We start from the raw sequence: 24,861 nt of genomic DNA, 5'->3' as shown, positions 1-24,861 counted from the left end.
TGTATGATTATTAGCTCGGCACAATATTGTTTTTTCACATTTTACAGATATTTAGTTATATCCTTAGTGCTTGGTAGCTCATATTTCCACATTACACTTACTGGCGCTGATCACCTTTATTGTTTAGTTTTAGTTTTCTCTTTATATACCCTTTTTTTCTCTCGGTGGGGACACATGTAGTCTTCTTGTTCTCAATCTCATCACCCAATTCACTCTTTTCTTTGGTTTCCTTTTTATTTATCCTTTTATTTGGTTTCAATTTTATTTATCCTTTTATTTTTTTTATATATTTTTATTTTATTTATTCACTATTCTGTATTATTTTTTCCCCCCATTTTTCCAGTATCCTTCGAGTGTACTGTATATGATGTACCCAGCTTTCTTTTCTCTCCTTTTTTTGGCTGCCGTTTTTAGTCTTGTTCTGTGTTTGGATGCTCTTTCCTGCATTAGCTATTTTAGTCAGTCTACTCTATTCCCCCCTCATGTGCCCAGTTACTAATTAAGGGCAATACAGCACAGCAGCATAGGCATCCCAAGTAGCTATGACGCTCTATCCCATTCTGCGCATGTGTGGGTAGGCGGATCACGAGGAAGAGACGTTGCCTATTACTAGGCTACCTCAGCCCCCACTGCATATACGCTAGAAGGCAGGCCTTTCCCGAATGCGCCTAGTTGTTTCATTCATCTATCCCATGGGCTGACCTGAGCAAGCGGCATCTCCGTCACCATGGCAACATTGGCTGTTGGCGGAGAGGTGGCCACGGCACGGGCACTCACACTATGGGGATCATGAGTTTACAGTAAGTCTTTTATAGACTGGGCAGTTGTCAGGTGGATTGATGTGATGTTATCTGTACAGCCTGTATACTTGTTACATTTTGACATGCAATTTGTTTGTTCTCATTTCAATCTTATTCTGCATTTAATACTTGTTTATGGTGGGAACATGACATCATTATGACTTCAGGGGGAGTGGGGGCTGGATTTTGTGATCGATTTTGCACCAGGCAAGTTTGAATTTAAGTCTATTGGTATTATAACATTTTGTCATACTGTGCCTGATGAAAGGACCCTAAGCAGCCCCAAAACGTTGGCTGTTGCTGACAAGATGTACATACATAAAGACGCATTTGGATGAGTCACCTTGGCGTGCTGGTGACATACCACTTTTTCGTTAAAACACTTTTAATGTTACATTTTGCAGACTAAAAGGGACTAAGTAAGAGAAGTTCAGATTTACATACATAGTAATTTAATGCTAGTGACAGGCTGCATCATATTTATGTCATTTTTTATTTTGACCACAGCTAAATTTTCAGACGGAGTGATTGGTTACAAATTAAACAAGGCATGCAGGTACATCATCATATAGGTGGCATATAGGGCATGTTATCACTAAAGTTTAAACGGTTTAATACTAAAAAAACATTTTAAAAAGTAAATAAATAATTACCATCTTCGTCGGTGCGAACAACAACGGGCGAGCTCTCTGGACCAGGTCCCACTGCAGTATGTGCGATAACAGAGATATGATACTCAGTCCATTTTTCTAATGCTTCCAAAACGATCTCAGTGGTCTCAGGTGGAATTTCCTTTACTTCTTTTACTTCTGGTTCCTCAGAGTCCAAAGCACCATAGCGCACACTGTATCCAGCGAGAATGCCATTATGGCTTTCGGGTGGGGGTGGCTGCCAACTTACCAGTATTGTGGTAGACTTTGTGCTGACACACTTTACATCTTGAGGGGGGGCAGATGGTTCTATGAGAGGACAATTAAGGGCAGGAGGGATAGGGCAAGTAGAGAAACAAAAGATGGGAAAGATAAAATAAAAAAGAAAAAAAGGACTACAAAAAAAATAAAAAAATTAAGAACGTGAACTGTTAAGAAAGTAATATGTGTGCAAACAGAAAAAAAAAAGTTTAAAATGAAATGGGAATAGGGGCAAATTATATGGGGTACGTTCTCTGCTCTGGGAAATTTAAGGTTAACTGTTACATGAAAATCTAATTATCTTTAAAGTATTAGCTTACTACCCATATAGAAGCTGTAATGATAAATGTACCACCTGCAGTTATTTAATTGTTTTTTAGTTGAGAAACTGGCCACTTTGCAAGAACATTCGACCAGAATTTTTTTTGACCTAATTAAGAGCTCAGTGAATCAAATCTACAAGTGTTTGCCGATTACTTTTTTCTTTGGCAGTTCATTTTGTACCTGCTTGCTGAATTCTGCAACAGGTTTAAAGTGGCCATAAATGGGACAATTATTGTGTTGATATCGGTCACTATTTCAGAGCTGCTTCTAACTGCTATGTGAACAAGGGTAGGAGCACCTCAATATTGAAGGGCAAGATCGTAAATCACAGTCATTTAAATTCTGCATATTTCAAGGTAGGCAGTAACCATATGACTTTTTCTGCACAGTCTTTCACTCTTGGCCATAAGCGAATGTTTTTAAAAATTCTCCAGGATTTGACCCTGTTTTATGTGCCTGTTTCTCTATTCTTCCCTCTATGCTATGGGTTTATGGTCTCGTTTTCTTGTATTTGTTGAATTACAAGCTAGGCTTTGTTCATATGGATGCTTTTCATATTAGTGATTCCTTATCATAATTATTTTCCTGATAGTCCGGTCAGTTTGCTTTCTATAACTGCCTTTTGCATGCATTAGCATTCTACCCCATTCTTCCTTTATGCCTACTTTTGAAACAAAATGTGCATTGGCATGGTATTCGAACACGAATACATTTTGGTATAACGGCAAAATCCTAAGAATGCAGATTTTGTAAGAAAAACAATCTTCAAATCCTTAGTAATTTTCTAGATTTGTGCATAAACATCTCCCAATGTGTGACCTGATCTTTATCTCAAAATTATAAAGACAATCTTATTACGCAACACATATTTCACATTGCCAAATGGTATATGAATTTATAGGATGACATCTTAAAAGAGGATAACTGGCATAAGGTATTGCAATCAATGTGCTTCTATGTGCGTTCCTCTTTTCCTGCACTATAAAAAATTTTTTAGTTCTCTATTCTTTGAATGGATTCTGTTAATGTGTCATCAGGCCTGATCAAAAGATCTCAGAGGTCCTTAAGACGTGTTAAAGCTTGATGGGGAATTTTTAGGAGATATAGGTCTCTGTCAACCTATAGTCAGGTCTCACTTTACAAACTAAATTCTGTTCCACTACTTATCTCTCCAAGAGTTTGTATATCAGAAGATTGTTGGCTGCTCAAGCAACACATTCCAAAAATACACATGAATGGAAAACTGTATGTAGGATTGGGCTAGAATACCACCCAACTACTTCAAAAGGTCTAGCTGGAGGTAGGTATTGTTGCTAATAAAAACCGGTTTTACTCCTTAAGAGTTCACATAGTGTTTCCATCAATCACATAGCTTGCATAAACTATTTAATAAAGGTATGACAATGTAAAAGGTTGTTTTCATTGCTGTTAAGTTTTAATACAACTCAGATTGTCACATTCTGGGAACCATTCATGCAGAAATCCACCAAATTCTTATCGATTCACAGACTTTTTCTTAATCTTCCACATAGGTTATTATCAAATACAGCCATGTGCTAAAGAAAGTACACTCTCTTTGAATTCTATGCGTTTATGTATCAGAACATACTAAAAATCATCTGGTCCTTCAGCAGGTCTTAGAATTAGGGGCTGCTAATCAAATGCCCTTGATTAACTGATCAATGATCTTAGAGAAGCAATTGTTACTGACCATCAACTGGGAAGGGTTATAAGACAATTTAAAATTCATAATTCTACAGTGAGGAAGATTATTCACAAGTGAAAAACATTCAAGACAGTTTTCAATCTTCCCAGGGGTGGACGTCCCAGCAAATCCACCCCAAGGTCAGACTGTGCAATGCTCGCAGAAATTACAAAAAAAGCCCAAGAGTTACATCTAAGACTCTACAGGCCTCAGTTAGCATGTTAAATGTTCAAAAGTTCATTACAGTACAATCAGAAAAACACTGAACAAATATAGTTTGTTTGGAAGGGTTGCCAGGATAACCTTGGCAGGCCCTTAAAAAGAGCTGGTAATTATTATTATTATACAGGATTTATATAGCGCCAACAGTTTGCTTTACAATATAGGGAAGACATTACAATCACAATACAAATCAAGACGAGATGGTAAGGAGGGTAATAAACAAATGCCTGAAAACCCCAATGAACTGAAGCAACGTTGTAAAGAAGAGTAGGCCAAAACACCTCCACAATGATGTGAGAGACTGAAAGTAATACAGAAAATGCTTATTTCAAGTTATTGATGCTAAAGGTGATCCAACAAGCTATTGAATCATAAGGTGTACTTAGTTTTCACACATGGCTTCTCCATCTTGGCTTTGTGTTCGTAAAATAAATAATGGCATGGTATAATATGTCACGTGTTGTTGTTCATCTAAGGTTGTATTTACCTAATTCTAAGACCTGCTAAGGACCAGATTATTTATTTTTTTATGTCTTGATATGTAAAAGCATAGACTTCTTTTCATACAACTGTAAATAGTTAATTCCGATGGCTATGTATAAACAGCCTTAGGGTAAAAGGGGAACTTATCTATTAAGTTACTCTAGGTAATCAAACCCACGTGTTACAATTTGTAATAGTAGAAAACTACAGGATATCAAAACTTGCTTCATACAGTGCACTTTATGGACCTTAGTATAGTACATAAAATCTGATTAGTTGCTTTGGGTTATTGCATCAAGCACACTATCAATGCTCTTTGCACTGCCTTAAATACATGAGCCAGTACCTGTTTTGAAGGTAGAAGGACTAGTTACTCTATCTTTGCATCCAAGGCCTACTGGCACTTTTAACTGGCTATAGTAAAATCCAAACTCCTGGTTCCCTTGACAATGTATTTATTGTTAAACCTGTTATAATAAAGTCTCAGGACGTTTTGTAATCAAGCAGGAAAAGGATAAAATAATTTAAAAAAATGAACATGAAAGGCTCCAAGTAAAATAAATAAAAGAAAAAACTAAAATTAACAGCATTCAATTTTTTCATCACCTACCTTCTTATTATGAATATTTATATTAGACTTTCTGGAAATAACGGAAAGCAAGAGGCAGAGGCCAGACCTTCTTAAGTGGTCAGGTTATAGGTATAAATTATTTGGCTAAATGCTTATTTAGAACAAGATTCTTCTTATGTTCGGATCCCATTTTGGTTAATTATTGGTTTGATTACTAATAGTGTTCAGTAGACGAATGACAAAATATCAGTAGATACATATGTAAGCTTCTGCTAATCTACTCCAAACCACTAAGTTTGTCTGACCTCATAAATCCTTGCATTATCACTTGGTTTAATTGAGTGGCATGGTTCCTTGCCCCAACACAAAGCACGGCATTCTCACAGCTACCAAGTGGCCTTAACAAGGTACTGAAATTTGTTCAAACCTGGATTTACATGGCAGTTCAAGACAAAGATGAACTTGGCAAATCCTCAGTTCATGAACTTACATAAGGCGTGACAGGAGGGACTGCATTTGAGAAGCTCTGGATTTCTTCACTCACCTGTTCTGCTTTTCAACAAGCAGGCTGATCTCCATGCTCCAAGAAAGACCCTTACTGAACATTTAACTCCTAAAGTACCACACTTTTTTTTTTTTTGCTGATCAATTTCAAACACTGTAGTATTTTCATCTACTAAAACACTACTTTAGAGAATGATTATGTTGATGTTTTACTGAAATGGTACTTAAGTAGTTAAAATATAGTGTCTTCAGAAAACAAGTAAATATACTTTACCTTTAGTTTAATGGATTTTACTTTAAACTTTGATGGTGCTAGATCCTACAACCTAGCAGATATATTTGGAGTGAGGCACGGGAACAAACAGGAGCTTCCTGAAAGCACAATGCACAGTAAGCAAGTGTATGTGTGGGAGAGTATGATAGGGGGCATTGTGTTCCTGCCCATGCATGTAAAGCAAAGCCCCAGTGCAGGAAACAAGATGGTAAACAATATAGACAATGGACAATAATGGACTGTGCAGGCTTCTTTCACAACATAAAGGCCGAGAATAAAAATCATGAACAGTGAAGGAAATAAAAAATAAAAATAAAAAAAAGATACATTGGGGTCTGTACCAAGCCACACCAGAAATGTTTAAGCCAAGAGCTATAAACAAGGCAAGGGTACATGATTCAGACATCATTCAAAATTAAGTTTTATGATACCTTGGAAAGGTTAGAATTAATTTAAAATAACTGCTTAAAAATAGTGTTTTCAGTAACACAATATTGTGTTGTACATAAACTTCTCTTTTTTTCTACGAAACAGTATAAGTTCTAGGGACCTGAAGCAGAGTGTGGGTACACCACTAGATACACTGATACTTTACAGTTACCTCCCATATAGAATCAGGTTAATGCTTTACCACTCAAATGAGAATCATACATTTCTTGTATAGCATGTAAAGTATTGCAAGTGAAAATGCAAACAACGGAACAATGAGTTATGTCCATTCAATAATAAAAAATAAAATGTTTCTCAGATTATTGCATTATTTTACTCCTGATCGCATAACAGCAATGTAAGTGATTTATTGAAATGGAAAAAGACAGGACACACACAGACTAGCTGCCACAGCTCATGCAGTGAAAAACTAAGATATAGGCAAAAAATCTCTGAAAAGCTTTAGTTTATTGCAATAAATGGGAAATCTGCTCCCATGAAACTGCTAGAATCAATCCATTAAACTAAAATAACGCGCTTTATACACTTAGAGGCTAATGCTGATATTTTAAATTGTATTTTTAAAGCTACTTAGCTAACACTGTGCCAGCAAGCTGGTAAATTCTATAGTCTAAACCAGAAATAAAACAGTGAATACTGGCTTTAAATAAAAGTGGCAGCCCTGTTAACTTGTGCTGAAAGAAAGGAACTTTAAATTATACATAAAACAAAGTTACAGCAACATGTTTACAAACTAGTTCAAGATGCTGGACACACAGTAAAAGGTCTCAACCAATTATATAGCATTATCTACAAAAGATTAGAACAATGTGTTGGTGCTGAAACACCAGCCTTGATATAAAAAGTGGAAAGGGAAAATCAATTTAGTACAGTACTATTACAATATATTTATACACCGATATATACTTATACAGCGATCAGCCATACAGAATGACTACTGACAGGTGAAGTGAATAACATTGATCATCTAATTACAAAGGTATCTGGAAGTGGGTGGGATATATTAGGCAGCAAGTGAACATTTTGTTGATGTGTTGGAAGCAGAAAAAAATGGGCAAGCATAAGGTTTTGAGCAACTTTGAAAAGGGTCAAATTGTTATGGCTGGATGACTGGGTCAGACAAACTCCAAAACTGCAGCTCTTGTGGCATGTTTATGGCCTGCATTGGTTAGGACTAGAGGTGCACCGAAATGAAAATTTGAAAACACGAAACTAAACCGAAATAAAAACAAAATGTCAGGCTGAAACCAAAAATGTTTTTTATTTTAACTTTTTCATATTTTTTTTTAAATATTTTTATTTTTTATAAAGTTTTGAATTTTTTTATATTTATTTTTATTTATTCATTCATTTTGTATTTAATATTTTTATTTTACTTTTAGGGGCTTTGGGGAAATATTTAGACCCCTGATATTTCCCTTTTAAAATAGAAAAAGAGATTGAGGACACAAGAGTCCTCAATTTCTTTTTCTGTATCTCCTGTTATAAAGGAACAGGAATCCTCTATGAGTGTTCCTGTTCATTCATAACATGAGAAAAGAGTATGTTTACTATAACCACAATCATGAATGAATAGGAGGTAGGATGTAGATCACTTCCCATTCATTGATAATTGAGGATATCGCAAATATACTCTATCTTCAATTATGTACAAACACTCAGTGATTACTGAGTGTTTGTACCGCTCTCCATCCTGATGCGCTGTCACAGGAGGCTGAGCATGCAGTGCGGGGGGAGAGCTCAGCCTCCTGTGACAGCGTTGGCTGTCTTTGCCCACACACCGTTCTGCCGATCTGTGACAGGAGTCTGAACGGTGTGGCAAGAGAGACGTCGACTGCTCACAGCGCTCTCATCCCGCAGCGGGGAGGAGAGAAAGAATGGATGCACCACTGTATCGACCAGAAAATGGCACTTTCGGCATTATGCCAAAAGTGCCATTTTCGGCTGATATGTTTCGGCGGCCGATATATCGGTGCATCCCTAGTTAGGACCTACCAAAAGTGGTGAAGGGAAGAAAAAAAGGTGAACGAGCGACAGGGTCATGGACATTGAAGGCTGGCCCATGTAGTCCAATCCAATAGAAAAGCTACTATAGCTCAAATTGCTGAAAAAGTTAATACTGGTTCTGACAGAAAGGTGTCTGAACACACAGTGCATCGCAGTTTGTTGCATATGGGGCTGCATGGCCGCAGACCGGCCAGGGTGCCCATGCCGACCAGTATCCACCACCAAAAGCACCTACAGTGGGCATGTGAGCATCCAAACTGGACCACAGAGCACTGGAAAACTGTGTCCTGGTCTGATGAGTCACATTTTCTTTCACATTGAGTAGACGGCCAGGTGCGTGTGCATCACTTATCTGGGGAAGAGTTGGCATCACAATGCCCTATGGGAAGAAGACAAGCTGGCTGAGGCAGCGTGATGCTTTGAGCAATGTTCTGCTGGGATATCTTGGGTCCTGCCATTCTTGCGGCACCGACCTAAATATTGTTGCAGATCAAGTACACCACTTTATGGAAACCGTATTTCCTGATGGCAGTGGCCTCTTTCGGCAGGATAATGCACCCTGCAACACTGCAAAAATGATTCAAGAATAGTTTGAGGAACTCAACAAATTAGAGGTGTTAAGTTGGCCTCCAAATTCTCCAGATCTTAATTAAGTTGAGCATCTGTAGGATGTGCTGGAAAAACAAGTCCATTCCATGAAGGCGCCACCTTGCAACTTACAGGGCTTAAATGATCTGCTACTGACAGCTTGGTGCCAGATACCACAGCATACCTTCAGTAGTCTTCATGGGTCAGGGCTGTTTTGGCAGCAAAAGGGTGACCTACTAAATATTAGGCGGGCAGTCATAATGTTATGGCCGATTGGTGTATATGTACAAAGAATGAAGAGTGTATTGAAAAAATAATAAAGTATCAGTTAACAGCATATTTACTGCTCACTGAGAGTATGAATAGTTTCCAAAACTTTCTTCAAGGTAAATGAAAGTGGACCAACAGCCAGAGACATCTATACAAATTTAAAAGGGGGTAAAAAGTTACCTCTTGTGAGGCGTGTTAAATGCTCAGCTCAGTCCTGTTTAGTGTGTAATTCATTCATTTTTACCAATCGAGTATTACAGCCAGCACTGTACTTCCAGAGCTGCAGGTCTCATACAGTAAAGGGCTCTTCCCATTTACCCACTCATTTCCTTTTCCCCCTTGTCCATTTATAAAACACCTAGTTTTCTGTAAACAAATTAAAGGTGTTCTTTCCTTGTCCATTTACAGAGGAGGGGTGGGTAAGCAATGGGATTCCTTCACTGTATGAGAGCCACAGCTATCTAGCTCTCATAGCAGAAACACCAGAAATACAGCAGGTGCAAATTAATGAATTATACTCTAAACAGGAATGAGCTGAGCATTTAATACACATAGCTAGAGTTGCGCTTGAAATTATTTTTTAATTACTTGCAGATATACTGTCTGGGCCTTTAAGTCACTTACAGGTTTTTGATTTTGCTGTTAAAATGCAACAGATAAGATAAGGGTAGTGTTTAAAAGGACATAGGAAATAAACTTCCAATACTTGGTTAAATATCTTATATAATGATTATTCAGGCAAATAACCCTGAAATGTTAGATAGCAAGGGTTTAAGTGCAATGTTGCGGTATGAAGGTACAATTTGTAATAAACTGATGGCTACTCTCAGCTCCTGGTACCCTGTCACCCATCTATGGACATGGCTACATTTCCAGCATCTCTCTCTTTAGGTGCATGCCATTGTAGCACTGCCACAAACAACATCTGTCTCTTGGATGTTGTTCAACTGGTCTGCCACCAGCCCAAACTTTAGTTTTGTTATGAATTAAATGCTACCCTTGCATACACTAACCTTAGCCTATCTACTGAATTTCCTTGAGCACTTTCAGTCTTATCCCCACCTTGTATAAGACCATGTTTACCTATCCATTGTTGCAACTGGCTGCACTTCAGCTGTGCCAGGTAAGGAAATCTAAGGGACAAGCTGAAAACATCAGAGAGCAAAACCTATATTTTCTTGCAGTTGTTTCTGGTAAAGACCAGACGCTTCTTAGATTCTATAATTCAGGGAATCCATGCTTTCCTTTAGTGACAGAGCATTAACATTACACAACAAAGGGCTAATGACCATGTGTATTATTTTAAAGTAAAGAGTCAGGGACAGAGTATATGTTATTTGCACAACTTGGCATATACATAATCTGCTGCCTTTGGACCTGCCTATCTTTTATAGTCTAGTTTGCTCAGTTTCCTCAGGGCACTTTGGACACTCAGATAGTTTTGATCCTCTGTCCAAACACAACTAATCTTTGTCCGATTCTTTGGCACCAAATGATTCAGGTACTGACCTTAACCTATGTAGACATTCTCTGCCTAGTCCTCACTTGGCAATGGCCAGACACTCATGTCACATATTGGAGTATATCAAGGATTTAATCGCCTTCATGGCTAAGTATATTCTGAACTTTGTGACTCCAATCGGAAGACTTCTAATAACTGTTTTACAAACATCTTTTCTACTTTGGTGGCTTGCTTTCACACAGTGGAGCAATCCATCTCTCTCCGGTGCTTCAGTTTAAGGAAGGGGGAGGTGGGGGGTGTTACTGACACAGAAAAGTTTTTGCTTTGTCAGCTAATTGCTGTCAAATTAAAATAATTACCTGCTGAAAGTGTTGGAAGCATGTATGTTTAGCTCTCAGTTAGTGCTCATACACAGAGTTCTGTACATAAAAGTACACTCTGGTGTGCATATTCTTGGGCAGAGTTCATCATATTGGGTTCATATATATTTCCCTAAGCAGTTATACTATAAACGTCTTAACATTTTCAAATATGGGTGTCAGCCTAAGGGGCTAAAAGCACAACATCCACATTATTAAAACTAAACAATATAAAAATACAATTGAAAACCCAATAAAGATCAGACTTAAGGTTTCACAGTTTTCAATTTTCTGAACTGTACCTGTGAATTCCTAATATTTAATTCTGTAATATAACTTATTTGTGAATTGAAAATCAGTCATGGTTACATAAACTTTAGTAAGAAAAACTGTATGAAGAATGATAAAACCATTGCACAGTAGAAAAATGTAAAGTATTTAAAATAAGAACCACAGATTGAAAAAAAACTTACTCGTGACCAGTAACAAACTGCAAGTGCTTAATATGAATGCAGTTCTATGCACTTTTAACTTAAAGCAGAACTCGAAGCAGAGAGGTTTTTGTGACATTTGGTGGGAAAGTTACCGCTAATGAGTTTTATCCAACATCTGGATCGCTACTGTGTAATATAAAAATCATTAATTTATTCATTCAGGAAAGTAAAGCTAGTGCTGTACTTCGATGCTGCGACACTCCTACACAGAAGCTATAGTGTCATTGATACAACTTTTTTCTCCTGTTGCCAATTCAGAGAATGCCTTATATTCTGTGAACAGTTCAAAGTATACAAGGTGTTGTCTGAATGTACAAAACTATCCGGCATTAAAAAAAGTATTTTTACACTACACCGCAGCGATCCGGACATGAAATTAAAATCATAAAAGGTACATTTTTCCCACCAGCCCCAAAAACCGTTCTGCCTGGAGTTTCATTTTAATGGCCACAGTTCTATTACACAGAATTTTCTACCAGTATAAATGGAAAAAAATATTTATATACATACATATTTATATACTTACTAGACTGCATGGTCCTCTCTTTAACATCTGATGTCCAAGCACCCTGGCCTTGCAGAGACCTAGCTGCAAGGCGAAATATATATTCTGTATTGGGTTTTAAACCTTCCACTAAATATGACGTTGTTGGATCAAAGGTCTTTTTGATCTGTTAAAAATATATTTATTGATTACAATCTTTTCTTGCACACCACATAGGAGAGAACATATTAAACAGGCTAAACATTTAAATATTTATCAATGATAGCACTAAAAAGATTTATTCAAAAGGTCCATCAATTTTTAACTCATCAAACATTTTTAAAACCGACATTAGATTGCAAAACAAATATATGCAATTTTTCAACATTGTGCATAGCTATAAAATATACCTGTGCTTTTCTGCTTTTAAAGTTATATTAATAATATATTTTTAGATTACTGGCCCTTTTTTGATCAATAGTAAAACCGTACATGCATGCAAAGTATGTGGACTAAACTCAAAATCCTGGCATATTTTTTTAATATATATTTAGCATGGAATTCACAGTTTAAAAAAATGCCAGCACTCCAAACTAATCCACTGGGAACACTTTATAAATTACACAGCAGGTTAAAAGCCGATATCCACACAATCATGGCCCTAATCATAGCTGGATACAGGTCTACATCCCCTTTAACCCCTTCATGACTGAGCTTTCTTTCAGTTTCTGTTCGTTAATGACCGAAGCAGGTTTTACATTTTTGCTGTGAGATTCTTCCACAGGAGTAATATACTTTTTTACTAAGTGTACCCACACATAATATACCTTGTATTGTTTTTTTAGAGGACAGATATGTGATATAAATATATAGCCCTATGTGTGTCTAAGGCCTCACTTAGGACAAATAAAATATAAAAATCACTTTACCCAGTTTTGATTATTTTTTTGAAAAATAACAGCTAAAAAAAGATTTCAAATAAATAAATTTATTTGGAAACACCTCACATCCCTAGGATTTCAGAAATGTTTCTGTACTTCTCAGCCTAAAAATAAAAGCGAACGATTTAATAGTGGTCACCAGGTTAGACAGGTGGCATACAATGTGACTGTCACACACTATGAACATCGCCATCATGAGGGGGTTAAATTAAAAAAATTAACCCCTTAGGGTGAAAAACAATGTGTCCTCATGTTCAACGCAGGTGAATGGACCTTAGACCGCTGGAGCCTGGGGGGAGAAGAGGCTGAGGGGACAGGTCTAGCAGTCAGGCAGGTTCGAAGATCAGGTGAGTATATCTTATTTTATTGATCCCCTAGAACAAAATGAGCAGTTAACCCTTGCAGTATGGGAATAGCCCCACTGCAAATATTAACTTTGTTAATTAATGGAGTTCTTCTTTAAATACTCTCCTCACTTCAATAGAGTGAAAATATGGGACAATATGGGCAGTGTTAGGGCCATATAAAACACAGACACACAATCACATACACACACAGGTTGAACTGAATGGACCCTTGTCTTTATTCAACCGTACCTACTATGTTACTGTCACAAGAAATGGAATCATCAAATGTTACATTCAAGATAGCTTGCGGAAAATACCTAAATAGTAATAGTAATTTTAAAGAAGGGGACAGAATATTTGAATTTTGTCACCCATTATCCGTGTCTTATCATTTACCAGACTAGACCTTGAGGAATTGAGGAATTCCTTGAGGAATATTATTACTATTATTATTATAATAAAGGATTTATATAGCGGCAACAGTACAATATAAGGAAGACATTACAATCAAAATACAATTCAAGACAAGATGGTAAGGAGGGCTCTGCCTGCGAGGGCTTACAATTTAAAAGGGAAGTGTTACATAAGGAGGTAGCTGTGTGGGGATGAATTGTTTGAGAATGTGATGGTTTAGTGGTTAGGTTGAGGTGGGATAGGCTTCCCTGAAGAGAGGAGTCTTTAGGGAACACCTAAAGGCAGTCAAGGTGGGAGATAGATGGGTAGGTTGGGGTAAAGAGTTCCATAGGATGGGAGACACTCTAGAGAAGTCCTGGAGGTGAGTATGAGAGGAGTTGACAAGGGAGCTGGAAAGAAGGAGGTCTTGGGAGGAGCGGAGGGAGCAGTTAGGGTGATATTTTGAGACAAAGTTTGAGATATATCCGGGGACAGAGTTGTGGATGGCTTTATAAGAGTTTGTTAATATTTTGAATGTTATACTTTGGGTGAGTGGAAGCCAGTGCAGGGATTGGCAGAAGGGGGTTGCAGACACTGAGTGGTTGGTTAGGTGGATAAGTCTTGCAGCTGCATTCATGATAGACTGAAGGGGGATAGAATGGGTAGTGGAAGGCCAATGAGGATGGAGTTGCAATAGTCAAGACGGAAGATAAGGGAGTGGATGAGTAATTTTGCGGTTTCATTGGTGAGGAAGGGGCGTATTTTGGAGATGTTACGAAGGTGAAGGTGGCAGGATTAGGATAGCGATTAGATGTGGGGAAGAAAGGTGAGGTCCGAGTCAAAGATGACACCTAACACCTTGGCATGAGGGGAGGGATGGATGGTTGTGTCGATCTCAAGGGAAATGTTGGGGGAAGGTGCACGGGAGGGAGGAAATATCATGAGCTCAGTTTTAGAAAGATTGAGTTTTAAGAAGTGTTGTGACATCCAGACGGATGTGTCAGTTCAGAGGCGTAACTAGAAACCTCAGGGCCCCGGTGCAAGAAACTGTTAAAGGGCCTCCCGCCCCCCCCCAAAAAAACATGATTTTTGACCCCCTTTTTTTTTAAACCGGTATGAAAAGGTTTTTTTGTGTGTGTCAGAGGGGAGAGCGGGGTACAGGCAGTCACTGATCAGTGATCGCTGAGTGTAGATAATTGAGGACAGAGTATGGTTACTATATCCTCAATTATGAATGAATGGAAAGTAATCTACATCACTTCCTGTTCATTCATGATTTTGGTTATAGTAATCATACTCAATGTCCTCATGTTATGAATGGACAGGAACAGTCAGTATAGAGGATTCCTGTTCATGGATAAAAGGGAATACAGAAAAAGAGATTGACGGCTCTGTGCACCTCTAATTTTTTTTTTAAACTATCACTTTTTTCTTTTATACATTTTTTCTTTTTAGAATTTTCATTATTATTTTTTATTTATTTTTTCATAAATGTTTATTTGATAATTTATCAAATTTTTTTTCACTTAACTTTATTGCTATCACACAAGAGCTAACAAGCCCCATGTGTGATAGCATTTGGAGGTGACAGGTTCTCCTTATTGAATCTGTCACCCTCAATACAGGAGTTCTGGTACCGCACTGTGCTAGAACTCCTGTGACAGCTGAGAGGAAGGGCTGCGAGTGCAGCTCTCCCCTCACTGTCTACTCAACCTGGCGTGAAGGGTGGGGGGCGGGACCTTTCTGAAGGGGGCAGGAACTTACCTGCCTCTCCTCTGCTCGGAGAGGCGGCTCTGATCACACCTGTCTGCTCTCCCTCTCTCTCCTCCTGGCCGCTCTGAAGCTGCAGCGGCCGGGAGGAGAGAGAGGGATCGCTGACAGGTGCAATCAGAGCCGCTGCGGCCAATCGCATTTTTCGCTGTGCCATCCTCTTCTCTCTGGGCCACCCCCGAACTGGCGGAACACCAGGTCCCGGTCGCAAGTACGACCCCTGCAACCCTGATAGTTCCGCCAGTGCATATATGTAACAACACCTGAGGGTTTAATAACACTTTAAAGCATTTTATCACTGGCAGAGCTACCAGGGTTGCAGCGGTCGCACTTGCGACCGGGACCAGGTGTTCCGCCAGTTTGAGGGGGGGCCGAGAGAGAAGGGGAGGCCCGCCGCTCGCAGCTACTCATGCTGCCCACGGGGAAGAATAGAAGATGTAGTGCTGCGGGGGTGTGGCCTGTCAGGGGGTGAGGCCTGTCAGGGAACTCCAATTCCCAGCAGGCAATGTGCAGAGTAGTGTCATTGTCTTGCACTGTAATTTTTTTTCCAACCAAAAATAATAAAATGATTTTATTGTTTTTGGTTGGGAAAAAAAATGGAATGGGTTTCGATGGCCGAGCAGTTGCATCCGAGCCTTACATCACCAAGTGCAATGCAAAGCGTTGGATGCAGTGGTGGACTCTAGAGAAGTGGAGACGTGTTCTCTGGAGTGACAAATCACACTTCCCTGTTTGGCAATCCGATGGATGTGTCTGATTTTGGCAGTTGCCAGGCGAACGGTACTTGCCTGACTGCATTGTGCCAAGTATAAAAGTTTGGTGGAAGGGGGGTTATTGTGTGGGTTTTTTTTTAGGGGTTGGGCTTGGCCCCTTAGTTCCAGGGAAGGGAACTTTTAAAACATACCAAGACATTTTGGACAATTTCATGCTCCCAACTTCGTGTGAACAGTTTGGGGATGGCCCCTTCCTGTTCAGTGCACAAAGCAAGGGCCATAAAGACATGGATGAGTGAGTTTGGGGTGGAGGAACTTGACTGGCCTGCACAGAGTCCTGACCTCAGCCTAATAGAACCCCTATGGGAAGAATTAGAGTGGAGACTGCGAGCCCGGCCTTCAGTACCTGATCTCACACATGGTCAAACATTCCCATAGACACACTCCTAAACCTTGTGGACAGCCTTACCAGAAGAGCTGAAGCTGTTATACCTGCAAAGGGTGGGCCAACTCGACATTGAACCCTACGGACTAAGACTGAGATGCCATTAAAGTTCATGTGCATGTAAAGGCAGGTGTCCCAATACTTTTGGCAATATAGTGTACATTGAGGAAAATTATTATTTGATCCCATGCAGATTTTGTAAGTTTGCCCACTTACAAAGAAATTAAAGGTCTATAATTTTTATCATAGGTGTATTTTAAATGATAAAAACAGATGATCAACCAAAAATCCAGAAAAGACACGATACAAATGTTATAAATCGAGTTTCAGTTCAGTGAGTAAAATAAGTATTTTATCCCCTACCAACCAACAATATTTCTGGCTCCCACAGACTGGCTACGTGGTACACAGATTAGTCCTGTCAGTTTAAGAAGGTGCTCCTAACGACAACATGTTATGTATATAAACAACACCTGTCCACAGAATCTCTTTCTTCCATTCAAACCTCACCACCATGGGCAAGACCAAAGAGCTGTCAAAGGACATTAGGGACAATATTGTAAACCTGCAGAAGGCTGGAATGGGCTACAAGACTATCAGCAAGAAGCTTGGTGAGAAGGAAACAACTGTTGGAGCGATTATTCGTAAATGGAAGGAATACCAAATAACCATCAATCACCCTCGGTCTGGAGCTCGGTGCAAGATTTCACCTCATGGGGTAAGGATGATCATGAGAAAAGTGAATGGATCAGCCCAGAACTACACGGGAGGAGCTTGTGAATGATCTCAAGGCAGTTGGGACCACCGTCGGCAAACAAACCATTGGTAACACAACACACTGCCATGGATTGAGATCCTGCAGTGCCTGCAAGGTCCCCCTCCTCAAGAAGGCACATTTACAGGCCCGTCTGAAGTTTGCCAATGAACATCTAAATGATTCCGAGAAGGATTGGGAGAAAGTGCTGCGGTCAGATGAGACCAAAATTGAGCTCTTTGGCATTAACTCGACTCGCCGTGTTTGGACGAAGAAAAATGCTGACTATGACCCTAAGAACACCATCCCTACAGTCAAGCATGGAGGTGGAAACATTAGGATTTGGGGCTGTTTCTCTGCTAAAGGTACAGGCCGACTTTGCCGCATTGAGTGGCCAATGGACAGGGCCATGTACTCCTTCCCTCGGCCAGAACGCTGAAGATGGGTCGTGGATGGGTCTTGCAGCATGACAATGACCCAAGACATACCGCCAAGGCAACAAAGCAGTCGCTCAAGAAGAAGCACATTAAGGTCATGGAGTGGCCTAGCCAGTCTCCAGACCGTAACCCTATAGAAAATTTATGGAGGGAGCTGAAACTTCGAGTTGCCAAGCGATAGGCAAAAAATCTTAAGGATTTAGAGAAGATCTGTAAAAAAAAAGAAAAGTGGCCCAAAATCCCTCCTGAGATGTGGACAAACCTGGTAACCAACTACAAGAAACATCTTACCTCTGTGCTTGCCAACAAGGGTTTCTCCACCAAGTACTAAGTCATGTTTTGCTTGGGGATAATTTTTTTTTTACGCACTGAACTGCAACTCAATTTATAACATTTGTGTCATGTGTTTTTTTTCTCGATTTTTGGTTGCTAGTCTGTCGCTATCATTTAAAATACACCTAAAAATGATAGACCTTTCATTTCTTTGTAAGCGGGCAAACTTACAAAATCTGCAGGGTGTGCTAAAAGTGGAGGGCACCCAAGCCCTGAAAAGACTAAATTAGAATCCCTTTTCCTATACGAAGGAGGAAATACTTTTGAAGTAGATACCTCCCCAGTCCTTTGCAGGAAGCAGCATAGGGAATGCACTGCTGCCCCTGTTAAGGGTAAGGAAGCTTTCACACATAATATTATTACCCTTTTTTCCCTACTCCCCAATGCAGATGTAGTCCCCGCCGCAGCCCCCCCAGAAATCTCTATAGTTTACTTAGTTTTCGCTGCTAAGGCCAACAGCATTGTTTACATTTTCTGCCTGCTCCTTGAACCAACTATGTTAAAGAAGAAAGGCGGCATTTATTCAAATTAATCATTGCAGTGGGGCTACCACCCCACACTGCAAAAGTTAAATGGTTATTTTGGTCTAGGGATGAAAATATAAGAAAAATATAATCAACTGATCCTCTGTCCGTTCTGGGTGCTAGACTGGTAGCCCCACTGCAAGGGTTAATTTAAAAAAAATCTTGGAGTTCTTCTTTAAATATTATGATTGAAGTGGGGAAGCTACATCTGCTTAGAGGATGGTGACACGCATTACTTTGCATACATACACTTGGCATGAAAAGAATATATGTATCGCATTATATGTACACTTTAATCACTTGTAACTTAGCATTTTTTTTTAAAGTAAATAAGTTTTGGTTCCATCTATGGAGACCTATGGGTGCAATAAGAGGATTTTTGACTTACCTGTAAAATTATTTTCTGGAAGTACAGAACAGGACACAGGAAATTAGTCCTAAACCATGGGTTATACTTCCTCTGAGGTGATTGGACGCTGGCAAAAAAAAGCTGAAGGGACACATCTAGTATAACCCCTTCCACTCCCAGCAAGCCTGTTTTGTAGCAAGCAACAAAGGAATGGGGAAGGAAGGGGGGGGGGGAGGTATGCAAGTAAAAAATGCTCTTTTCCTAATCGAGTACAGTAAAGAAAACAGGATCATAATCTTAGTCATGGAATGTTCAAAAGTAGTCTAAATGAGTGGGAAACACAGCAAAACAAATGCTGGGCAACACAGCAAAACAAATGCTATCAGGCCCACGTAACAGACTATGGAATATCTCCTTGCAAGTAAGGTCAGATAAAGAGCTCTTTGAACCTATCAGGGATTTTCCTTTATCTGACTTGGCTGCAAGAACCAGGCTGAGATCCCACAGTGTCACTGAGAAATGTACAGGTGGAGCGAGAGCACAAAAGCCTTAATTAAGGAGTGAGCAGCAAGCGTTCTTTGAAAGAGAATAGCTTGGGCCGAGATTTGCCTCTTGATGGTGCTCATGGCCGGATGCTGATCCATATATAGACCAGACAAAGATAGCTGACAAACTAGTCTAGCTTGTTGTTGAACCTGGACACCGAGCCCCTCTGGGTGGAGAAACCATTCCGTTGGATTCAAACATTGATGACCGTGGAAGTCTACAGTTCTGGCCAAAAGTTTTGAGAATTACACAGATATTAATTTTCACAAAGTCTGCTGCTTCAGTGTTTTCATATCTTCTTGCCAGATGTTGCCAAGTCTACAGTTCTGGCCAAGTTTTGAGAATGACACAAATATTAATTTTCACAAAGTCTGCTGCTTCAGTGTTTTAATATCTTCTTGCCAGATGTTACTATGGCGTGAGCAGGGAAGGGGGTGTGGATTAGACACGACAGAGGGAAGAAGACACTAACGGATGCCGTCCTAATCCTCCCAGTACAGACATGATCCTCTACCACCTGAAGCCGTTACTAAGCAAACAGTGTGAAATGGGGAGGAGGACCCAACGAGCCGGGACTACAGGGACGCCGGGGTCCGTAGCCATCAGATGCCTGTGGACTGCAGAGAAATAGACCTCAGAGCGAGCCGCACTGAGCACATGCGGCAAGCCGAGGGATACATCAGGCTTGTCAGGTCAAAATTTAGCAAAAAGGTGGCTCATTTGTCAAGCGTTTCCTGGCACAGGGACAGTCAATGATCATGGATACAAGGAAGACACAGAACGAACTAGGAGATATACCGGGAGATATATCAGGTATGGTGAAACAGACCCAATTGAATACTTATTCACCCAATGAATATTTGCAATCTGTGTCTTCAGAGGCTTCAGCTGATTTAAAACAGATCTCAGTTGCTATTTTAGCTAAAACTCTCCCAAATAAAAATGTGGATGTGATGTTCCAGAGATTGGAAAATGTTATTAAAATAGAGATCTGTTCAGTTAAAATGGAGATGACAAGTACTGAGAAGGATTGAAGAAAGAGGAAAAATGCAATTAACAATGAGAGCTACTCTACATAAGGTTGAAGACCAGAAGAGAAATCGTAGAAACAATCTAAGAATACAGGGAATAAGGAATTATACAAGATGAAGAATTAGAAAATGCAGTAAAAAGGAATTTTCAACAAATCATTAGGACAACAGACTGAAATACTAATGCTTGATCGAGTACATCAAACGCCACGCTGTAGATTTAGCACAGGTGAATCATCATGAGATGCGTTTCTCCAGTTCCATTATTTCTCAGCTAAATATCTCATTATGGGACATCTGAAAAAAAAAACATCCGTGGGAAATGGAAGCGGCCACATTGAATATTTATCCAGACCTGGCATATGAGACACTAACACGCAAACGAGCTCTGAAACCCCTATTGCAAATAATAAGGGATAACAATATAATACATCGATGGGGGTTTCCAGCTAAGCTGATTGGTTCCTGTAATGGACGCTCCGCGGTTCTTTGATATCCTGAAGATTTAAAAGATTTTTCGGAGAAATTGGAAATCACTGCCCCGGAATTACCAGAATCTATAACAAATTGGAAATATGAACCTAATGGGCAAAGGCAGAAGTAGCTATAAAAGACTTTAAGAGGTAATAGGAAGAGGAAAAGGAGGAAGAAGAAAGAAGAAAAAGAGTTAAGAATAAATGAGCCGAGTCTTGAAAGATTATGCGGATATTAAACTATATACGGTGAAAATGGTGATAAATAATTCTATGTGATAAATTAATAGATAGTACTTAAAATCGTGCTAATTTGTGATCTATAAATTTCGGATATTAAGTGAAAATTTTTTTTTCCTTCTCCGCTGTTGCTTTAATCTCTTTATTATATTTAGGAAGCTCGGAGGTATGGGATAGGAAAAATTTAATTAAAAAAGTTAAATAATCCCTTTATAAAGGGATACTAACCCAAGCATTTGCCAAACACACCCCACTAATGGGCCTTACCCGCTGACCAATTTGGGAGAACGGGAAGCGGCCTGTGTGTCATATAGGACACAAAATGGAAAGATTGAAATGGTCTCTTTTTGAGTACAAATGGGTATATATGTTAATGTTAAATACAGATGGCAAAAATAAATGTAATCGCCTATAATGTCAGAGGTCTAAATACCTAATTTTTTTTAAATTCAATATATATTTATTAAATTTTTCAAACAACATATATACATATACATTTAAATAAAAATAAAATGGTTTCCTTAAACATACACATTCATTCAATTACATAATACTTATTAATTTCCCTTCCTCTTTCCCCAAACACTCCATCCATAAGAGATCACCTTAATCTTACACTTCTAATAGACTATAATTAAATACATATCTTCCCACATGCTTTTATCCTTTATTCAAGTCCATTTCTCTCAGATCCATTTCATTTCATATAAAGATTTATCTGCTTCCCAGAGAGTTGCTGAGGATAGCTCTTTGGGGTCATTTAAATGGAAGAAAAACTTTATTTACGGTGTTAAATATTCCACATCTCTGTATCAGAGACTCATTTAATTGCCAGAAGCTCATTTTAGTTGGGGATAGGGATAAGTCAATAAGTTTTCACTGGGGAATGGTCCGATATAGTGGCTTCACCTATAGAGGCTGTTTTTAAACACCCTAGATAATGGTGGTTCAAAAAAATTATATCTAATCTTGAGTGTTCTTTTGCGTGTATTAGTCTCCATGTATCAATAAGTTGCATTTTATGCAAGATGCTTATCTTGGATAGCTGTTTAAATTATATATTTGCTCTTTCTGTTGAAGTATCTAAATTAGGTTCTAAGGCCACATTTATATCTCCCGCCATTATAATTATTCAGGATATAAAATCCAACATACGTGTGAAAAGATGGGATAGGAACAGGGCCTGACTTTGGTTAGGACAGTATATATTCATCAACGTACATTTCACCCTGCCTAATCAACCCTTCAAGAATAAGATATCTCCCCTGTGTATACGCCACCATATCTTCTAATTGAAAAGATATATTCTTATGGATTCGGATAGCCGCTCGCTTTATTTGTATCGTATAGGCTACAGTACCATTGACTATACCAACCTGTACATAACCTAGTAGTAGTAACATAAGTCAAATGGGTTTCCTGTAAGAACACTATGTGTCCTGCATGTCTCTTCAATTCACTATATAATTGATGTCTTTTACCACTAGAATTCAATCCCTTAACATTATAGAATACCACATTTAACAGCATTTACTATAGTGGTTATCCTTTTCCCCATACAATATAATTCTATTGTTGTCTCAGGGCATGGCACTTGGTTAAGCACGAGCATAGAAGAAAAAAAATGACCTACACAGACAATACATTATCTCACATCCCTCCATACAGCACCATTGCCTTGCAATTAGTTCCCCAATTAAGATTAGAATCCATTGGGGGACCCTAGCCAATATTAGGGGGTCCAATATTCGCATGAAACTAAAACAGATCACTGATAAGGGATAGTTCATCTTAAAGCCTGTTGTTCTCGGCCAGTGTGGGGGGAGGGAACAAAAAAAAAAAAAAGCATTAGCATTACCTTCAAATTTCTATACTTTCTGTACTCTCTTTTACTATCTTCATATTCCCAGACAAAAAGATAAATAATAATCTTTAAATTTGACAATTTATATATTTGTCAATAAATTCACCAATTATATTTTTGGTAGTTCCGGGGCCGTAATTCCCAGTCCTTCACGAAAACCCCTCCACCTCTTCATAATGTAGGAGATAACACGATTGTCCACCATTTATACAATATATCTGCCGCCTTAAGAATATTTAACAACGGTTTTAAAGCCCGGCATCTCAGCAATGTTTCTCTTGCTAGATCTGGAAATATCAGCAACTGTACACCTTCAAAATTAATATGTGGCAGTTCTCGGATTTGATGTACAACTTCTTCCTTATCTTCATAATAACGAAATTGACATATTACATATCGGGATTGCTAATGCCATACCTCTAGGGTGTACTGTCCAATGCACCCGATCTAGGCGAAGTGGGGCCGCTTCTGGTTTATTTAAAATTGAACAGAAAATACACTGCATAGCGTCTTTCAGCTTTCCATCTAAGACACTTTTAGGCAAACCCCTTATTCTCAAATTTTCCTCCTATCTTTAATTTTCCAAATCTTCCAGTTTATATGAGGTGGCTCTCATGTATTGCACATTTTTTGTGTGTGTTTCTTGCATATCCTGAATAGCCTTATTATGCTGTTCAATATTTCCCCTCCATCTCCTCAACTCGCTTCAATAAACATATTAGATCTGTTCTCATACCTTTAAGGTCTTGCTTTATTGATCTTTCCATTGCTTGCAGCATTTGGGCCATGTCTGCTTTAGTAGGCAGATTGCGAGTCCTCTCTGGTTTCCACACTTGTCTCCCTCGAGACCAACACAGCTGGGTCTAATTCACATGGCATTCCAGCCGAACCTTGTGTCAGTGAGCTTAAGTGTGAAGGCAGCATGTCTGTAGTATCCAGCCACTGGAACCTTTCATCTAGATTCTGTTTAGGCCGTGTCCTCTCCGCTGTAAGATATCTTTTCAGGGATCCAGTTCCCTCACTTTTAGCTCCATTTTTCTTTTGGCTTTTCTTTCTCATCTTTCTAGGGGCTCCATTTTAACTTAGTAAGGCTGCAGCTCTCTAATGCCGCTCCATCGGCTTTCTCCTCGGCATTCCCCTTACTCATGTCTGGTCAGCCTCAAACGCAACATCTCCCCCTCATCATGGTAGACCAAAGGCGTTCACTGTGTCAGCTGTAACCTCATGCCCTAAATACCCCATTTAAAAGATATAAGATTCTGGAGGAATTGCAGAGATATGCATCAAATGTGTTTTTTCTACAAGAGACGCATCTCGCATAAACCTCCAGAATAAAACTTTGTTTAAAATATTTTCCTACTTGGTATTATGGTTTATCACTAAATAAAAGAAGCGAAGGGGTCTCTATCGGTTTTAGAGATACACCCATTCAAGTAGTGGACCAATTGATAGATCCAAGAGGAAGATATATGTTTTTAAAAGTAACGCTGTATGGAATAACAAATATGTTAGCCAATATTTATTGCCCAAATGTAACACCAGCCATTTTTTTTTTAAAGTAATGGAGAAGCTAAGAGACTATCGAAATGGACATCTAATAGCGGCAGGAGATTTTAGCCTGTGTTTAGATCCAACAATAGATTCCTCAACTAATACAGTACGGACCCCTAAATGTCATTTGAATTCTCTACAATATACTTTCTCTATACTATTTCTCAGTACCACTAACAACAGATGCATAAAAAGCGTTTGATAGGGTGGACTGGGACTTTATGTTCAGTACAATGACAGAG

At 39.0% G+C, this 24,861-nt stretch overlaps 1 protein-coding gene across 1 annotated transcript in view; it reads right to left on the bottom strand.

Moving 5' to 3' along the window:
* The window catches only part of LOC108794331 (receptor-type tyrosine-protein phosphatase S-like), a 291,487-nt gene that overhangs the window by 159,041 nt on the left and 107,585 nt on the right, over window positions 1-24,861 (bottom strand). The window contains exons 9-10 of the mRNA XM_018565355.1: window positions 11,951-12,095; window positions 1,454-1,759 (exon numbers count right to left, since the gene is read on the bottom strand). Coding sequence (XP_018420857.1) covers window positions 1,454-1,759; window positions 11,951-12,095 — 451 coding nt within the window. The remainder of the gene's footprint in view (window positions 1-1,453; window positions 1,760-11,950; window positions 12,096-24,861) is intronic.

The sequence above is a fragment of the Nanorana parkeri genome, unplaced genomic scaffold (assembly GCF_000935625.1).
Source record: "Nanorana parkeri isolate BGI_ZX_2015 unplaced genomic scaffold, ASM93562v1 scaffold836, whole genome shotgun sequence".
In the NCBI taxonomy this organism is placed as follows: Eukaryota; Metazoa; Chordata; class Amphibia; order Anura; family Dicroglossidae; genus Nanorana; species Nanorana parkeri.
The sequence above is the reverse complement of the archived record's forward strand: the minus strand, read 5'-3'. Positions and strand labels throughout refer to the sequence as shown.